At 29.6% G+C, this 18,618-nt stretch overlaps 1 protein-coding gene across 1 annotated transcript; it reads left to right on the top strand.

Moving 5' to 3' along the window:
* The first annotated feature begins 11,437 nt into the window (after positions 1-11,437).
* Positions 11,438-13,123, top strand: LOC108339937 (protein JINGUBANG). The gene has a single exon (XM_017577164.2). The coding sequence runs from the start codon at positions 11,573-11,575 to the stop codon at positions 12,974-12,976; it is 1,404 nt and encodes a 467-aa protein (XP_017432653.1). The 5' UTR covers positions 11,438-11,572; the 3' UTR covers positions 12,977-13,123.
* The last annotated feature ends 5,495 nt before the right edge of the window (positions 13,124-18,618 follow it).

An 18,618-nucleotide genomic window follows, 5' to 3' on the forward strand; every position in this document is an offset into this window, starting at 1 on the left:
ATTCAGTAGTGGCACACAGGACTCAGTCAATTCAATTGGATATACTTCAAAACTTTCTGATATTCGGTGGGAGAAATCTATTGGCTATATTAATATTTTTCTCTGGTTTTGGCCCACTGGCTCCATGAATTTATGGAAGTACATGATTATGATAGTACCATGTTTTGAATTCAAGGATAAGATGAGTTTGAGCATTCAATTATTGCTTTTCCTTTTTCTTATCAAACCAAAATATTATAAATTTCAATATGAAAATAACTATCTACATTTATTAAGAAAACTACTTGTTAATACCTTTTTATTGTATTAATTTTTGAAAAAATATTTAAAGCATAAATTAGTTAAGATATGTTTCGAACCTGGTTTACTTTTCAATCATCATTTTTTTATTATTAAAAGTATTTTCTTTGTTTTTCATAGGAATTGGAAAACTATCAATCTGTATATAATTCAGAATCATTATTATTTGAATAATAAACCAAGTATTAATGATGATATGTATGACTTATATGATACATGCATGACATTGGCGGGCTCCATCATGAATGACGTTTGCCGACTACTCATCACTTTTTATGACTTATAATTCAATTATATTATGAACGAAAGCAACTTCACTGTACAATACTTGTCTATAGTTATTATAAAATAAAAATAGGTTTTCACTGTATTAATCTCACTTTATTAAAATTTATTATTCATTGACTGTGATAAATGTTGCTTAAAAATGAACTTATTTTTTAATTGGGTTATAAGAAATTTAATTTGCATTATTGTATAGTTAGCATAAATACTAGTACTTTGATATTTATGTGTCCACTTGTCAATTACGCTAAGATAATATAATTATAAAATATAAATACTTTGTAAAAAACAGTGTTTTTTTAAAGGATAATGTATGAATGAAAATAATTACATATTTCCACATTTTTAATTGTTTAACGTATGCTGTGGTTAATTTTTTATTTGAGAGACTGTAAAATTGTTTTTAAGTTTGAGAGATTGTGAAATTGTTTTTAAATTGAGAGATTATATGGTTTTCCATTTTTATTTTTATTAAATAATGGAAATATATTTATCCGATGGTTGAAGATAAAAGAGCTTAATATACGAAAGCAAATTATTATAAAAGATAAAAGAGTTTTTGGGGAGGACTCAACTTTTCCAAGAAAGGTCCAACAAAATTTCTCACTGGGCTTTCTTATTGAGCCATTATTGGACTTATCACAAGACTTATAGGCTTTTTCTTCTTGTAGCTCCATAATTTTTAAAATTTTCACTTTACTCTTGTAAAAGTGGCTTCTCGAGTAATTGATCTAGAAATATTCTAAAACAAGTTTTTCGTAACATATATAATTAAGAATAAGTTTTATAGAATTAGTTTTCTAGAACACATTTTGTTTTGGAATTAGTTTTTGAGAATGAACTCTCTCTCTTAACCAATCTAGCACTATTTTAATGTAATATTTTAAAATTTATATTTGGTTATTTGATTTATTGAAATAATTAAATTTGAATTACATAAATGACTATAACAATGGCAACAATGTGACGTTAATTTAGGAGTAATAAAGCAAACAAACCTAATTCGTTTTCGTCCACATGTCGTTGGTATGTAAAAAAAGGTTTAATAATTTTTTGTGACTTTTTTCACATAGGCTTCTATTTTTTTTTTTTTGGTCTCAAATAAGACTCTTAAGGTCTCAAGCATCTTATGGCATTTCTTAATCCTTTAACACTTTTCTTTAGCTTATTTAAATGTTTGAGCTAGTATCTTTTTCAACTTATCCAAAGTCTCTTAGCATAATTTTAGAGTTGTGACTGCGATCAAAATTCTTGCATATTGTCTTTTATCATTGTCCCAACACCAAAATCAACTTGCAATATTAAGTTAGTGAGAAAAAGAAAAACTAGATTGATCAGATATGAAGTATATTAAAACTGAAATTATTCTCTAGTGCTTTGCTTATATAAAGCGTGAGATTATACATAGCTCATACTTATTTTCCTCTTAAGCCTAGCATAGTTTAGTTTACAATATATTTATTTTAGTTAACATAGTTTTTTTAACAATTTTTGTTTTATAATTTCTAGCAAATAGTTTTCTTTTTCTTTTTAACGAATTAGTATAGTTTATAGCAAATCGGTTTGGTTTGACTCGGTTCGGTACGGTTTGGTTGGTTCCGTTCGATTCGATTTTGTTCGGCTGGGCTGGACTCATTCGACTATGTTCAACTCGGTTCGGTTCAGTTTGGCTTGGCTCAGCTCGGTTTAGCTAAGCTCGATTCATTGTCGTTCGATTCGATTCGATTATGCTCGACTCGGATCAATTTGGTTCTGTTTGGTTCGGTTAGATTCAATTCAGTTCAAAGTTTTGTTCTGTTCGGCTCGACTCTATTCGATTAGTTTCTGTTCGGTTCACACTGTCATTGCTACGTGACACCATGTCAATTTGACACATGACAATCTTTTTAATTTATTTTTTAAATTAAAAAAATATTTAAGAAAAAACTGCAAAATAACAAGTGATACAATCTTTAATGGTGTTAGTATAAAACTAACCATAAAAACCTAATTGCTTCAATTTTTAAAAAAATAAAAACTCAATTAAAACCAAAAAAAGTAAAAAAGTTATTTAAAAAAAAGTCACAAAAAATAAGAACCATCTTATTAAACCTAAATAAACAACATGAATTGATCTACCGCAGTAAAACGAGTCAAAAAAATTTGACATGTCTTTCTATATATATATATATATATATATATATATATATATATATATATATATATATATATATATATATATATATATATATATATATATATCAAAAATATATTTAATACTATAAATGTTTTTTAAAATTTTAATTGATTAATTAATAATTGAGTAAATTCAAGTAATTATCATCTTTATATATTAAGGTTAATGATTTAAGTTATAAATTATTGTTTTATAAATAATATAATATTTAAAAAATAATGTTTTTAAATTATTTTTATTTAAAAAACCATCTTTTACCTGTCCAATTTCGTAGGTTAGATAAAATGCATCAAAACTTACATTACCACTACTAATTTAATATTTTTCTCTTAGTATGTGAATGCAGTTAGTAATAAGGAAGAAAAGCCAACTTGTAATGTACTCACGATGAAGAATTACTACTAGATCTCCTCTTTATACTAGATCATTACATTGTTACTGATTAATATATTACAAAATTTAACTTTTGTAATTTAATTACTTTTTGTATATTATAGAAATTGGATTTTATAATATATTTACGCATTAATTACACACATATTAAAAGAATTAAAATACAGTGTAATTAGAAAAAGAGAAAAGTGACGTGAAAACCGCATAATTAGAGTTTTATAAAAGATAAATAAAATTAAATAGTAAAAATTAAAAAAATTTAACTTAATATATTTTTGGAATAAGAAAAAAATGTATTGAAGTGTAGGAAGCACTTAAGGTGTGGAGGAAGTAACTCTTCCCTTACAATTGCACAACGTTTTCTTTTGTTTTAAAATGAAACATTTTGAGTATGACCTATTCATTAAACAAAAAAAGAATAAAATATATTTTTGTTTCTGTAAAAATGATCTCTTTAATTTTTTGAAAAATTATTTACTAGTGTTGAATCAATAATACAAAAATAAATAATTGCTCAACTCCATAAATATCTAAATGTAAGAAATTTGATTAATTTTGTGTTAAAGAAAAAGTTTACCATTTGTTACAAAAATTGCACTAAAATATTTGCAGATGTCCAAAAAAGTTAGATTAATTGAGTGCAATATGAATCTGAAGAAGTGAGAGCTCTAGAACTTGCAATTATTGCTTTATCATTCATCTCTTGTCGTGATTGTTCTGAACTATGTAACTACAGCCATCTGACACGTACACTACAGTTCTTTCATTAATATTGCCTACACCAACATCCCCACAAAATCACTTCTAAACCTGTAGGACCAGAAATTAATCCACTTACAGAGTGGCGAAAAAAGTTAGAAAGGGTGATAATGCTTGTAGCTATCAGTATAAAAGAATATAAAACACTCGATTAAAAGCCATAAAGTGTTCAAAATTATACGTTATATAATAAAGTTTATAAATTAAATTGCTATTGATGATAATGATATCAGTGTCATTATCCTAACTTCAAAAGATCAAAATAAATAACATTAAATTTTACAATATCATCCAATACAGTTTTTGGGTCATCTAAAGGTTTATCACATAGAGGCAGTATTTTTCTGAATATACTTAACACAGTAACATGTTAAAGAGTTTCTGCAGCAGAAACCTAAAGAGTTAAACTTAAAATGTTTAACGAAAGATTCTGCATTGGTATATTATCCTTGATTATATTAAAGATAACAGGGATAGGTATGAAGCAACATGATGCAGAAATCCTGGTTCCATGATTGATGAACATGGAGGATATTTTGTTTGAGTCAAAAAAGAGGAGCTTTTGACTGCATGCACGTGTTCTTGAGAGACAGTGGTTTTTGGGGTTAGTGAATGGGCCAAAACTAGATAGGTGTGGAGCAGTGATCAAAATATAGCCATCTGTAGAGCACTAACAGCGGTTGGTGGCTAGCTACATTGTTATCATTAATTAACTTTTTGGTGAAGTTATGATTAGATTACTTGGACACACTCTTCACATTTGCATCCTAACGACAACATGGTCCAATAATTCTCCAATAGCGCGCCATGTGTAAAGCACTAGAACTGCTACAACTACAATGCAGGTTCTAGAACTGTTACCACTCTTCTGATATTTCTGTAATGCCTCCATTTCTTACATCAACAAAATTCCAAAGAAATTGAAATAATGTAATGAAAATATCATAATTGGTCATACTTTAAAAGTTTGTCCACATGTGAAATGTCGAGTGCTACTGATAATTGATCATATTGACATTTCATTTAGCAGCTATACATATGGTCAAAACGAGTCCTGATAATACTATTTTTATCACTATTCACAAACAGTAAAGTTTGGGCTTTATGTCATCATGAACCTATGAATCAGAACGGCTTGAAATATATACCCAGAGGGACAAAAGTGGGGATTCTTTATGGACACTGTTTCAGTAAAAAGTTTTAAATTAGATGCTATTGAAATATATATATTTTGGACTGTCAAATTTGCTTTGTTTTATTTATATCAGTTACTTACTATAGTCATTGTCAGTGTTTTAAACAGCAAAATCTAGAAAATGAACATCCATTTATGTATACAATAAAACAAAACCATAGAAATATCAGATTGGAATCATAGTTACAATGGAGCTGGCCATTAGAATGTATTCTGAAAAAGCTTTAAAACAGTGTCTAAATTGGTTGTGGCTAATCTGTGGGACAGCACAAGACGAAGAATGGGGAACAGATATATATGCTGAAATGAATGATTGTGTTGTGTCGTCGTGTTGGGGCAAAAACAAGAAACAACTAATTCTTCTTGTACTGCTTTTTCTCTGCGATGAATGAAGAATTTCATAGTAATTGAAAACTATAACAGACCAGCGCCACGTTGCCAGCATAACATTATTTTTCAATCATGAAAGTATACAGAAAAAGGGAAAATTGCAATGATTCAAAGGCTCTGACGTTCTTGCTACGCAAATCATCAGCTAATCGGTCATATCTACACACACTGGAAAATAATGAAAATGAAAATACAACAAGGATGAATTATGATATCATTGGTAAAAAATAAATGAATGCAGGATGAGTGCCTCTAAAAGTTTTCTTCTTTTTGAAGTAAATTTCTTACTGATACTGCACAAAGAATATTTTAGCTCTTTTAGACTGCGTAAAACCTTGAGTGAAACAACCAAAGATAGTTAATCAGTTTGAAAGAATGTTAAGAGTAATGCTTAAAACTGATTTTAAACCTTAATGAGGAAAAAAATTATTACTTAAAAATTATACCATGTATCTTTAAAAGCAACTTTAAAAATATTAAACCAATCTAAGAATTTTCAAATACCTCCATTTATTAGTTCCAAAAGATCTTGTATTTAGTATTACAACAAAATCCGGTAGAGAAAAAAAAAAAAATAAAACTGATTAAAAATAAATTTTGCTTACATTAGTTCTTCTATTAAAGTGTTAAAAATTTAAGAAAATGTTCACTTTATAGAAATATTTGCTTTTATTTTTTTTTTTAGCATAATTATGTTCTGGTCCTTAAATTTTCGGATGAATCGACTTTTGGTCCCTAAAAGTTAAAAAAAAATAGTAATAAAATTTTGAAAAATATATTTAGTTTTTAAACACTTGGATTATTTTGTTTAATAATTTCAAAACGGTAATTTGAGAAATTAAAATCATGTTAAAAGAAACACATTTGGGTAAAATTAGAAATATATAAGACTAACCATATAATTAAGTCATTTTTAATATTTTATGTGTGTGTGTGTGTGTGAATATTAGAAATTTTAATACCTACGGAATATTTCTTTTTACCTAACCAGAATAAATTGCTAACATTCTTAGCCTTACCTACTTTTTGACTTATTTTTAACTCATCAAACTTGCGCTTTAGAGTCTCATTAGCGTTTTATTTTGTTAACATTTACAGTATATGTTTTGTTTAAGTAGAAAAAGAAAAAAGAAAATGATCAAATATGTATCCATATATATCATAATTCTCCCATTCTTTCTCCAATTAAGAAAAAAAGAATAATTATATGAAACCACAGTATTCATTCTTTTGTACTAAATTCTGTTCCAAAGACAAAGGATTGAATTTGTCATCTTTTATACTTTCATCTCCAACCCTTTCAGTTTTCTAGTATACTATGCTAAATAAAGTGTAAGAGACTTTAGGAAAAGTGTAAGAGGCTTTAAGAAAAGTGTAAGAGACTTGAAGATATTTTCTTTTCTTTTGTAGCGACGGCAAGTCTATATACCTCACTTTTTTAGGGCTTTTTAATTCTTCCATTCACTTTTCTACTTTTGTTTTGGAGATTCACTTTCTTTTAATAAGTAGACATAAATAGGATACTTATGCAATAAAAAAAAAACGTAAATGAAAGAGTCATTCATTGCATTAAGTGGCCATCGTGTAAAAATCTCCCGAAACTTAATTATTAATTATGATGCAACGGGACAGCTACCTCAATGGGACACTTGTCCCAGATTAATTAATTACAATATTATTAAGCTTGTTAAGTTTTTGCTAAACAACCAGTACATTATAGTCCCACAACAACATCTTTTTCTTCAAAACTTAGTTAGATTGCCACTCAAGTATGTTTGTGAGAATCGTGTTTTTGCTTTATTATAACGTGTTTGATGATCAGCAGACACAGAAGGAAAAAAGAATTTGCTTGAACATATTCTGATTTGAGCGTTTCACTTTTTTATATTCCATGATTTGGTGCAACTACGAGCAAGTTAGCAGACATGCAATGCAATGAAGAAAGTTTGCATTTAATCAAACATGAAGCCTGCAGGTTTCGCCAAGTGTCCCAGACAAATTCCTGGTAACATTTTTAGGTCTGTGATTTTGACTTGGTTAGCCTCACGGCTTACACGTACGTGTTTTGTTTTTTAGGAACTGACACGTATATGTAGATTGATAATGAACATATTTTTGTCATCATTACTCATAAAATGAGAATACGAATCACGCGGGTGTTTAACTCTAACATCACCACCACCATGCGGACTTCAATAGATCCAGCGTGGTGCAATTCAATGAACTCAACCATACATACGCAACGTTCATTCCAAGACTCATCAATTTCACTGACACATGTGCAAACCCTTTCTATTCTATTATCCACCTTATGATATCATGTCTTATTGGTGAAATATAAATATGAAGTTTATATTAAATAATAATAATGTCATCTTTATTATAAATTTTTGGATTAGTAAAAATTAAAATTAATTTATTTTAAATTTTAAACTAATTTAGTTTCTTATTTTAAAAACGGAATGAATTTAATCATTTTAACCCAGTTTTATTAAATTTATTTGAAGTTTTAAATACAGTTTTTAATTAACAATGAAAAAAAAATGTCAAACAATATAAATAATTCAAATATTATAAAATGCATTTGAAAGACTAAATAAGCTTAAAAAAAAATTATTAAAAGATTAAATTCATGTCTTTCTAAATTGAGGAACTAAATTAAATCAAAACTTTGAAAAAAATATAATTCTAATTTTTATTTAAAGTTAATGAATAAAAATATATTTAATCTTTAATTTTTTTAAGTTTAAATTTTATTAATACGTTGGAATTATATGATTTTCTTTTCTTCTCGAACTCCCAATCATAGCTTTTATACTATAATTATTAAAAATTCAATACTTCTTATTAGATAAAGGAAGTATAACAAATATTGAAACACTAGTTTCTTTTTCTACTTACCGATAACTCAAACTTGTCATGACTTTAAGGGTGGCTTGTATAACTTAATCTTGATCACAAAACAATTAATACAATTGGAAATAACTTGTTATTCTTAACCTACTTGCATGACTAGGATAGAGTAAATGTATAAAATTTAAATGATTGGCTCCCACTTCTTAACGCCATTGCAATGAAGTCAAAATGTAGGTAAAAAGGTTTGCTTACATTTTCAGAAAACTATGATATACAAAGCATGTTATACCTATCACAGATAAAATAACTTATGCATGTACATTGAATTCAATACAAAGAAAATTTATGCAAAATCGATTTTTTTTTCCGCCATCTCTTCCCTTTAAACTTTAAAGGCTTATATAAATAATAATATCCAAATCAAAACACGACTTATGATTAGATTCGGTAGATTTCGGATGACATCTATAGAAGAATCTCCTTTATTATATTATTATCTGTTTCACACATGTATAAAAATATATGAACTCCCCATAATTTTTAAATTTGCCTATCTTAACTACGTGTTCAAACCTCAATGATGTCTTTTAGATGACATTTGCATATCATTTGCAACTAAGAAAGTGTGAGCTTCCATGTTTTATTATGTGATGAGAACCAAAAATTTTCGTACGTTTCCATGTAGTAAAACAAGTATATTTATTTTTCCTAGATTAAAAATGAAATAGAAAAGATAAAAATACAAAAATGAAAGATAAATATAATATTTTGTAAAAGAAAAACATAAATAGAGAATATATATACATTCATTTTGAATGTATTCAAATAAGAAAAGAAAAAACTAATTGTTTGGATAAGTGGAAGAGAGTATAGATAAATAATTTCAATGAAAATATTTGTGTATTCATTTAAATTTAATCTAAATAGACAATCTTTTAACTCCAAAAATTTTTAAGGGTAAACTTATATATCTTTTCAGTTTTTACGTTATAAGAATATTTAATTTTTAAGAAACTGAAAGAAATGGAGAGGTTTTCATTTATTGTTTAACTCATATGGGGTATAAGTTTCTTATAAGTCCCTCAAAAAACCTCCTGGTTTTTTTTCTTAAGAAAATTAAATTTTACTTTTTCTTTTCTCCATAGGTTTCCTGTAAATAAAAGGTATAATCAATCTTTTTAAATCATATTACATATTTCGTATTGTTCTATACCACAAACTATAGAAGTTTTGCGTATGTTAAATATATAGTATAAAATTATGGAAGCGAAGCATTTTTTTTATTATGATAAATATAAGAACTATAAATATAAATCATATGATTTATTACATATGCATGTTAGTTGTTAACATTTTATTAATTAATAATCACAATCACTTAAAAAAGAATACATTTCTTTTTACTATTACTCAAATTTAATCTAATAATATTTGCAGTTGCAATCTTTCATAAAGAAGAATTGCCATTTAATGTATAAGCAAGTTACGACTCTATATATTATCCAGAAAGTTAACTTAAAAATATTTAATATGATATAACAATAGAATTTATTCAAACAGAGATTCATAAATTTTGACATTTTTTATTATCACGCTTGTATAAAGGATGAGGGAAAAATATCCAAATGAGTTAACAGATTTATATTATAAAACCGTTCACACTCTTATAGAATTTAAAAGTTTACTCATTTTAAAGTTTTGATAAAAAATATAAACATATTTGAAACATACACATGCTAACATTAAATTCATCATAACTTTTGTATCTAAAATATGCAGATAATAAAATAAATTGTTTTAAAATTTAATAATAATAATAATAATAATAATAATAATAAAAAAAAAAAAAATAATACAGTTTTCGCACCTGATATATAGACACAGACGTAAGCATACGTTATTCGTCATGCTTATGAGCTAAATTTAAATCGTCCTCGGAAAAATGTAGAATTAGTCTATAACAAAGATTCCTTGATGTAATAATTTCTTTATAGGCTATTCATTTGTAGGATAATAAATATTTAAAAAAATATATATTACATATGCAAGTTAAATAATAAAATACATTTTTGACAGGAGTAATTTTATTACAAAAAAATATAGGTATTATAAGAAAAGAAAATATAACATTTTCAAAATGAAAAGTATTTTAAAATAAGTGAAACATAATTGGAGATGGAAAAAGTCGTAGACTTAGATTAATTTAAAAATGGCCTAAAATGTTGGGTAGCAATGAAATAGACGCGACCTACTTTACTTATATAGCAATTATCCATTACTGGGAATTCAGAATAGATTCAGGTTCACATTTGGGAAAGACAAACGAGGAAGATGTTGGGTCACGTATTAGATCGATCAGGGTAGACTTTTGGTTAAACTCAGGAAAATCAGTGGTCGTAGACTTTTGGTTCACGTATTATAGATGTTGGGTTTGAAGTTTGATGGTAATATGAGAGACGGAGACAGATATACAGTGTTTGAGAAAGGCGCAGCGCAGACATTTGGCTCTGAACAGTTAAACATCTGCGAACATTTTGGGTAGTTTTGGATTACAATCTAAATGTTACCCTAAATGGCGTACATACGGTTGAACAAATTATTTTGGTGTATGCATGGTTTTGGGTAATTAAGAATGTTGGGTGATGGGCGGTTGGGGCGTGTTTGCAGTTGTGACAGTGGGAACAAGGAAGTTAAATTCACCAACTGAACGTGTTGAATTCAACCTTCTAATATATTGTGCTATGTAACTGACAGACGCCATGAATGTGTTATGGTAATAAGGAAATAATATTGAAAGTGTCCAGCAGAAGGGACACGGCATGTGGAAAGGAAAAGATGCCTAAACGTCATGGTGACGTAAGCTAAAAAGCTCCTTTTTGACAAGCCAAAAAGGTCAACATTAGACGATCCCTTCCCTTCTCTTCCCGGTATGGATATTCAAAAGTCAAACATAACAATCACACACAATTCACAGATCGCCTTCTCATTCATATGCAAAACCAACACTCCTTACCCACCAAAACTCGTACTAATTTTCTTCCACACATAAATCCTCCCGTTTTGGCTTTCCGTCACACGTGTCGGCCACCCATCACCCCAATCTCCCTCCACCTCTCGCTATATATATCCCCCTAACAAACCTCTGCCTCAACTTTCAATTCCTTCACACAAACACAACCTCAGCATTTTAAGATTTCTCCTTAGTTTCTCCTTATCCAATGACTAACGCACAAGGCGGCTCCATGTTGGTGGAGCCAAACACACACAAGGCCTTACACAGACCCAAATTTGGAGCCTTGTTGCACTCCGAACCCAACAACATCGATGCCGATAACTTCCAATATAACCACCGCAACAACGTCAGCCACATGAACTACACCGATAGCAGCAATGATGTCTCTCCCTACTCCATGTCCCCATTGAACTACCCAAACCATTCTTCATCTCCTCTCAACAAGTCTCCATGGGTTTTACCCGCCTCACCCGCGATAAACCCCTTCCACCACCACCAAGACCACCTCCCCGGCAACAGCCTCATCGGATCCCTCGTTCGCGAAGAGGGTCACATATATTCCTTGGCCGTTTCCGGAGACTTGTTATACACCGGCTCCGACAGCAAGAATATAAGAGTTTGGAAGCATCTCAAGGACTACACCGGCTTCAAATCAAGCAGTGGATTGGTTAAAACCATAATAATCGCCGCCGGAAAAATCTTCACCGGCCACCAAGACGGTAAGATCAGAGTGTGGAAGGTTTCCTCCAAGAATCCAAGCAAGCATAAACGCATCGGGAGCTTGCCAACGTTCAAAGATTACATGAAGTGTTCCATGAACCCCAAGAATTACGTGGAGGTTCGCCGGAACCGGAACGCGGTGAAGGTGAAGCACTTCGACGCCGTTTCGAGTCTCAGTCTGGACAAGGACGAAGGGTTGCTGTACTCCGGGTCGTGGGACAAGACGGTCAAGGTGTGGCGCGTGGCGGATTTCAAGTGCCTGGAGTCGATCAACGCGCACGACGATGCGGTGAACGCGGTGGTGGCGATGCCCGGAGGGTGCGTGTTGACGGGGTCCGCGGATGGGACGGTGAAGATGTGGAGGAGGGTGAGCGACGAGAAGGGGAAGAAGCCGAAGCATCTGTTGAGCAGGGTTTTGCTGAAGCAGGAGAACGCGGTTACGGCGCTGGCGGTGAACCGCGAGGGCACGGTGCTTTATTGCGGTTCCTCCGATGGTATGGTGAACTTCTGGGAGAATGAGGAGAAGTGTGGGTTCACGCACGGCGGCGTTTTGAGGGGTCACAAGCTAGCCGTGCTCTGCCTGGCCGTGGCGGGGAACCTTCTCTTTAGTGGGTCTGCGGATAAGAAAGTGTGCGTGTGGAAGCGCGACGAGAGTGGGTTCCACACTTGCCATTCGGTTCTGACGGGTCACGTGGGTCCTGTTAAATGTATCGCCGTGGAGGAGGATCAGGCGCAACCGGAGAAGCCTCGCAACAGGAAAGATGATCAGCGGTGGATTGTGTACACGGGTAGCTTGGACAAGTCGGTGAAGGTGTGGCGCGTGTCCGAACAGGCGCCGGAGTTGAGCTCGTTTCAAACCTGGGCCACTCCTGGTCCCTTTACCACATAAACATTGTTTTGGTTAATTAGCTGAGTCATGTAGAAACTTGTAAATACGCATGTCATTAATTGGATTTTTACACTCCAGTTTGTACAAGCCTTGTATCAAGTATTGCAATTGCAGAAGTTAATTAGCCAAGTGAACGAAGTTTTTCAATATATATTGGAAATTCATCTTAGTGGGGAAAGTTAATGATATTTAGTTTTCAACAGGAATTACTGGGAAAATTATCGACACGACGACCTACCATGTAACATGGGTACGATATTTCCAGCTCCTGCATGCGCATGACTTTGCTTCACGGATGCAACCATTCACCCCACTTGCAATAGGACAAATGAAGTAAAAATATCTACTAAGAATTGTTTTCTAGAGCGGCTGAGATAATCTTTTCTCCTCCACATATTCATCATCACATCATAATACTCTCACTAACATATTATAACACTTCCTGCAACTGATACACAACGTAATTAATTGCTAACAATGTTTATCAATAAAACTGTAATGGAGAAAACAACTCTGCAGCGCATTGAATCTTTCTTTGTGCTTGCAGGTTCCATTTCATCAGTGTACATGTTTGAAGAGCACAGGTGGTTGGACATCTTTCGTGATGTAACCTTTTCAAGAAATAGACTTTTAAGTCTATCTTAATATCATAAAACCGATTTATAATATACACAGTGGATACAAACTTTATTTTATAACTTTATTTTATAACTCAATTTTATAAAATTAAATTAAACTTAAAGTTTATGATATTAAAGTTATGAGTTGAAATTTATCCTAACAAGTTGAGTTGTTATTGGATCATTATTAATGTATAATCTCATGTTTGAAATGTTTATACTTTACACATTAAAGTATATAAGTTGATGTAAATCTCATTCTATAAAAATTGTGTTAGATTTAAAATTCAGTACCACAATTCTAATTAATTTTTTTATCAAATCAAGATCAGTCAGAATTAAAGTTTAGCAAACACTAAATTACAGCAAGTTCATTTGCATTCCCGACGTCGCTGTAGATGTTGTCATTTGTTTATAGTTAGACGGAAATAAAATTTATTTACATGACATTTTGTCACATCCTAAAGAGTAGAACAAAGAGTATGTTGTCTTCCATAAAAATAAAAATAAAGAAAATAAATTTTGATATGTGAGGATTTATTGAGGAGGAAATAATATCTGAGTTCAACCATATAAAGGATGGACACCACACTCTATCCAAAACCTTTAGGCAATGGACTAATGCGGCTTTTACTTTTATATAGTATACTATTTTCATATATTTCTATCTAATGTGGAATTTAAACTCACACCTGGATTCCTAACATTGACATGAATAGGACAAATTCTGTTTTTCTTGTTTCTCCTCTTCACACTTTAAGAACAATGTGTCTTTCAAATGTGGGGTGGACAAGCTTGGCTTTGTAGTTCTGTTTTTTTCTATTTTTATTACTCTTTTTGCTTCTATTATCTGTTTTTTGTTAAAAATTTAGTAATTTTGTTTTCTGTTCTGATAGTGCTAGTTTTAGGTTTTTCTTTTTTTAGTTTATGTAATAGTTTGAAAATAATTGTATATGCGTAGATAGTTATGCTTTAGGTAGTTTAGAGTATATTATTTTCTGTGTTGATGTTTTGTTTGTATAAATATGTTATCATAGTGTTGAGTCTTTTTCATCAGTCATTTTAATTAAGTTTTGTGAAAACCTTTTGCAAATTAAATCGGGTAAGTCGGGTTCTAAGTGAGTCGGGTTGAAAACGAACCCGCATAAAAAAATTACATTTTTTTAAAAATCAATCCGGCTCAAACCCGTGGTGGACCAGATTGATTCACGGGTTACAACCCATTTTGACAGCACTAGAGAAAATAAAAAATTCTAGAAAAACTTCAAGAAATTTTAAAAGACATAAAACAATAAAAATAATAATAGCACTATAAAAAACAGTTAAATGAAACAATAAAACTATGTGATTTTATCTTATTTTATTATAGGATCCTTACTTTTTCTTTTCTTTTCTTTCAATATATATTTGTTTTCTTTTGACTTGAATCTACTTTTTTTTCAATTTTTTAGTTCAACACAGAAACAAAAAACAAAACTTGTCTTTCAAATACCAAAACTCATGGAAGATCAAAGTAAACTGTTAATTGAGACTATAAGAAAAACAAAAAAAAAAACAAATAATTTTCACAAACTAAATATTGAAATGTACAATTTAAACGAAGAATATGAAAATTAAAAACTCAATGGAATTGGAATTGGATAAAATATTAGGGGTTTTACTCTTTATAAAACTTTAAGAACAACTAACCAAATATAATTTCAAAACAAAGCACATAACACAAACATTCAAGAATTTTTAATTTTTTTATAATATCATAAAAAAATATAAAAGAGGATATTCAAACAAGAACTTTGCTCTAAAGATGATAAGATCATGTTCAAAAAAAAGTATGATCGTTTCTGAATTTGAATCCTTAAGAGACAAAACAAAAATAAAAAAAAAATATGGACAAGATAGAGATGAGGATGCTAGAATCTAATGAATTGATAAGTCAAGTGAAAATTCACCCTAAAAATATTAATCTTTGATAAGAATTAGAGTTATAATCCAAGAACTAAGAAAATTCTCTTTCAAAAATAAAAAATGCATATAATATGACTCAAAAGTGTTTACATTGTCTTTTGGTACCTCTATATATAGACACATAATTTTAAAAAAAAAAACCTTAAAAATAACGTCCAAATCCTAAAATACATAAAAATAATAGAAAATGAAAATTACAAAGCCCAAGGAGACTTGCTCACTCAATGAACACAAACTGAATCAATTTAACATTATGTAAAAATTACAAGATCATGGACATTTCAAGAACTAACAGTGCATCCTTTTGTTATTTACCAACGAGCCCTTCATTGTCCTTGGGGTGTTGCTCCCTCCACCACCACCCCTTGCTTCCTCCACCATCCCATTCTTGTTTTGCCCCTCTCTTTATTTTCTCATTCCTATTTTACCCTTAGTAAAATTTTAGAGTTAATATTTTTTAATCTCTACCCACTCCAATCCTCTACATGTATGCAGTGACAACTCTTCTTCCTCTTTATCGTTCGTCCTCTCATTGTTTCATTGTGCTCTTCTCCCTCTTTTTCACGTTCCACTTCTTCCTCTCATTCTTTAATTGTGATATAATTGTGGTCTCAGAGTGTGGTGGACTTTCATTAGCTGGTGTGCTTAGTGAGAGATTGCAAGTGATGGTGGAAGCAATTGATTAGCCGTGCCAAGATCGGTGTGTGGTGGTGGAATGTGGTGCTTGAAGGATTCGTCGTGAAGATGCTTAATAAACCCTAAAAAAATAAACGTATAATCTTTAAACGGATGTGAGCATCCCTCAGCGGATGTCAACATCCGTTTAAGGGAAAACAGATGTCGATATCCGTTTTTCCTTAAAAGGATGTTGACATCCGTTGACGGATGCTCACATCCGCTTAAAGTTACATGTTTATTTTCCAGTTTATTTTTATTAATTTATTTTTTTATATTAATTTTGAAGATATTTTAATAATGTAATTTATATGTTTTGATGTATTATTTTTTTAATATATTTTTGATGTATTTTAATAATGTATTTTTGAATATCTTTATTGTTATTAGTTTATATTTATATTTTTTTTATTTTGCAGTTATATATAATTAGTTTTTTGTTTTAATGTTTTTGTATAATATATATTTTTTATATATAATTTTTGTATTCTTTAACAATTTTATAATTATATAAAAAATTATTTATTAGTTTAATTATATGAAATATATAATTTTATTATATTAATATTTTTGCAATTAAAACAAACAAATATGGTGAAGTTAGGGGTGGAAATCTAGAAAGAGAGAGAAGGAGAGTTGGGAGATGGAACTGAGTGAAAAATAAAAATGGATAGAAAGATATAGTTTGAGTTTAAAGTAAATAAATAGAGTTAAAAAGTAAAAAAGATTATTTTTGTAATTAAATTTTTTTTGCAGAAGGTGGAAGGAGAAGTGGTGGTGATGATGGTGAAGGGAGCAACACCCTTCTCCTTGGCAGACCATTTCTTGCTTGGACTCTTTGGGCTTCAAAAAAATTTCCATTAATATAAATCAAGGTCGTATTGACCATCAAAAACCAGGGATTATTATTTGAAAAAAAATTCTTTCATTTGTCATTTGTTATAGAAAAAAAAAGTCCCAAAAATAACCTTAACTACTAGAAAAAAAAATTACTTTATTTTCTTTTATATTTTATTCATAATGATATAAACTTTTAAATAGACAAATTACAAGATCATGGACATTTCAAGAACTAACAAGCCTGCGTACTTAAAAACTTAAAAGAATTAAAAATAAAAATAACTGGAAGTGCATTATAGAACATTACAATACATTATAATACCCACTTAATCATTAGTAATTGACTCAATTTATTATATTAAATATATTATTATTCTTAGACTGCTAGTAAATAAATAATATGTCAAAATTAGGAATTTTATTCGTTAAAGGATAAATAAACTTAGGGAAACGTTTACTATAGAAAAACGATAATCATAATTTTGGGAAATATGAATACTTAATTTTGGTAAAATATAATTCTTAAGATTATTTATACATTTTTTTTATAAATCAAGAGATAATACTTTATTTTTATTGAAATTTAAATTTGTTATCACACTAACTAATTTAATAAAAATAACAGTGATATTTTCTTTAGTAAAATTTATACGTTTCCTCCCCTCCATGCAAGATAATGTTTTTGTTAGAAATCTGATTAAAAAATATTCATAAAAGAACCATTTTCTCAAAATGTTATTTTTTTTCTCTCAAAGTAAACAAAATCCAGAAATTAAGTAGTTTATATTATTAAAAAAGAAATTATACCAAATCAATTAGATTATCGTGAATAGTTTTTTTTTCCTAGATTTTAATATATTATATATTTATAGTGATTGAATTTAATAGCTGTGTATTAGATATTTAATACTGTAGATAATACTATTAAAAAAATATTACAAAAATATTGATGGTTATATATGGCTTCATGTCCGATAATATCTAATATAATATTTGAATATGTATTTTATAAATACAAGATGTTGTAGTCGTGAATAGGACATACATGTTAGAATTAGTTAAATATTTGGTTTTTTCAAATATAGTTATCATATGAGTGTGTTTTTGTGTTATCAAACTTGAAACAGTGTTTTCACATTTCAGCACTTGGATACGTTCAGAATGTAGAATGAGTGTATCCAACTAGACAGAAAAAATAATAAATTTTAAAAGTTTTTCATGAGTTTATTTCAGTTTTTTAAAATATTCAAAAGATAAAAAAATATAAAATCTATTTTAAATGAATTAGATCGTCAAAAAAACCGGTTATTTTTTGAAGGGTTAAATATGATTTTAGTCTCTAAACTATTGGCTGTTTCTGGTTTTCGTCTCTCTTTCAAAGTAAGGTACGATTTGGTCCTCAATCTTTAAAAAACGTTCGTTTTAGTCGAAAAAACGAAGATTAAAAACAAAATTTTGAGGATTAAAACGAACGTTTTTTAAAGATTGAAGACCAAATCGTACCTTACTTTGAAAGAGGGACGAAAACCAGAAACGGCCAAT

Source organism: Vigna angularis, chromosome 5, assembly GCF_016808095.1.
Source record: "Vigna angularis cultivar LongXiaoDou No.4 chromosome 5, ASM1680809v1, whole genome shotgun sequence".
NCBI classification, from domain to species: domain Eukaryota; kingdom Viridiplantae; phylum Streptophyta; class Magnoliopsida; order Fabales; family Fabaceae; genus Vigna; species Vigna angularis.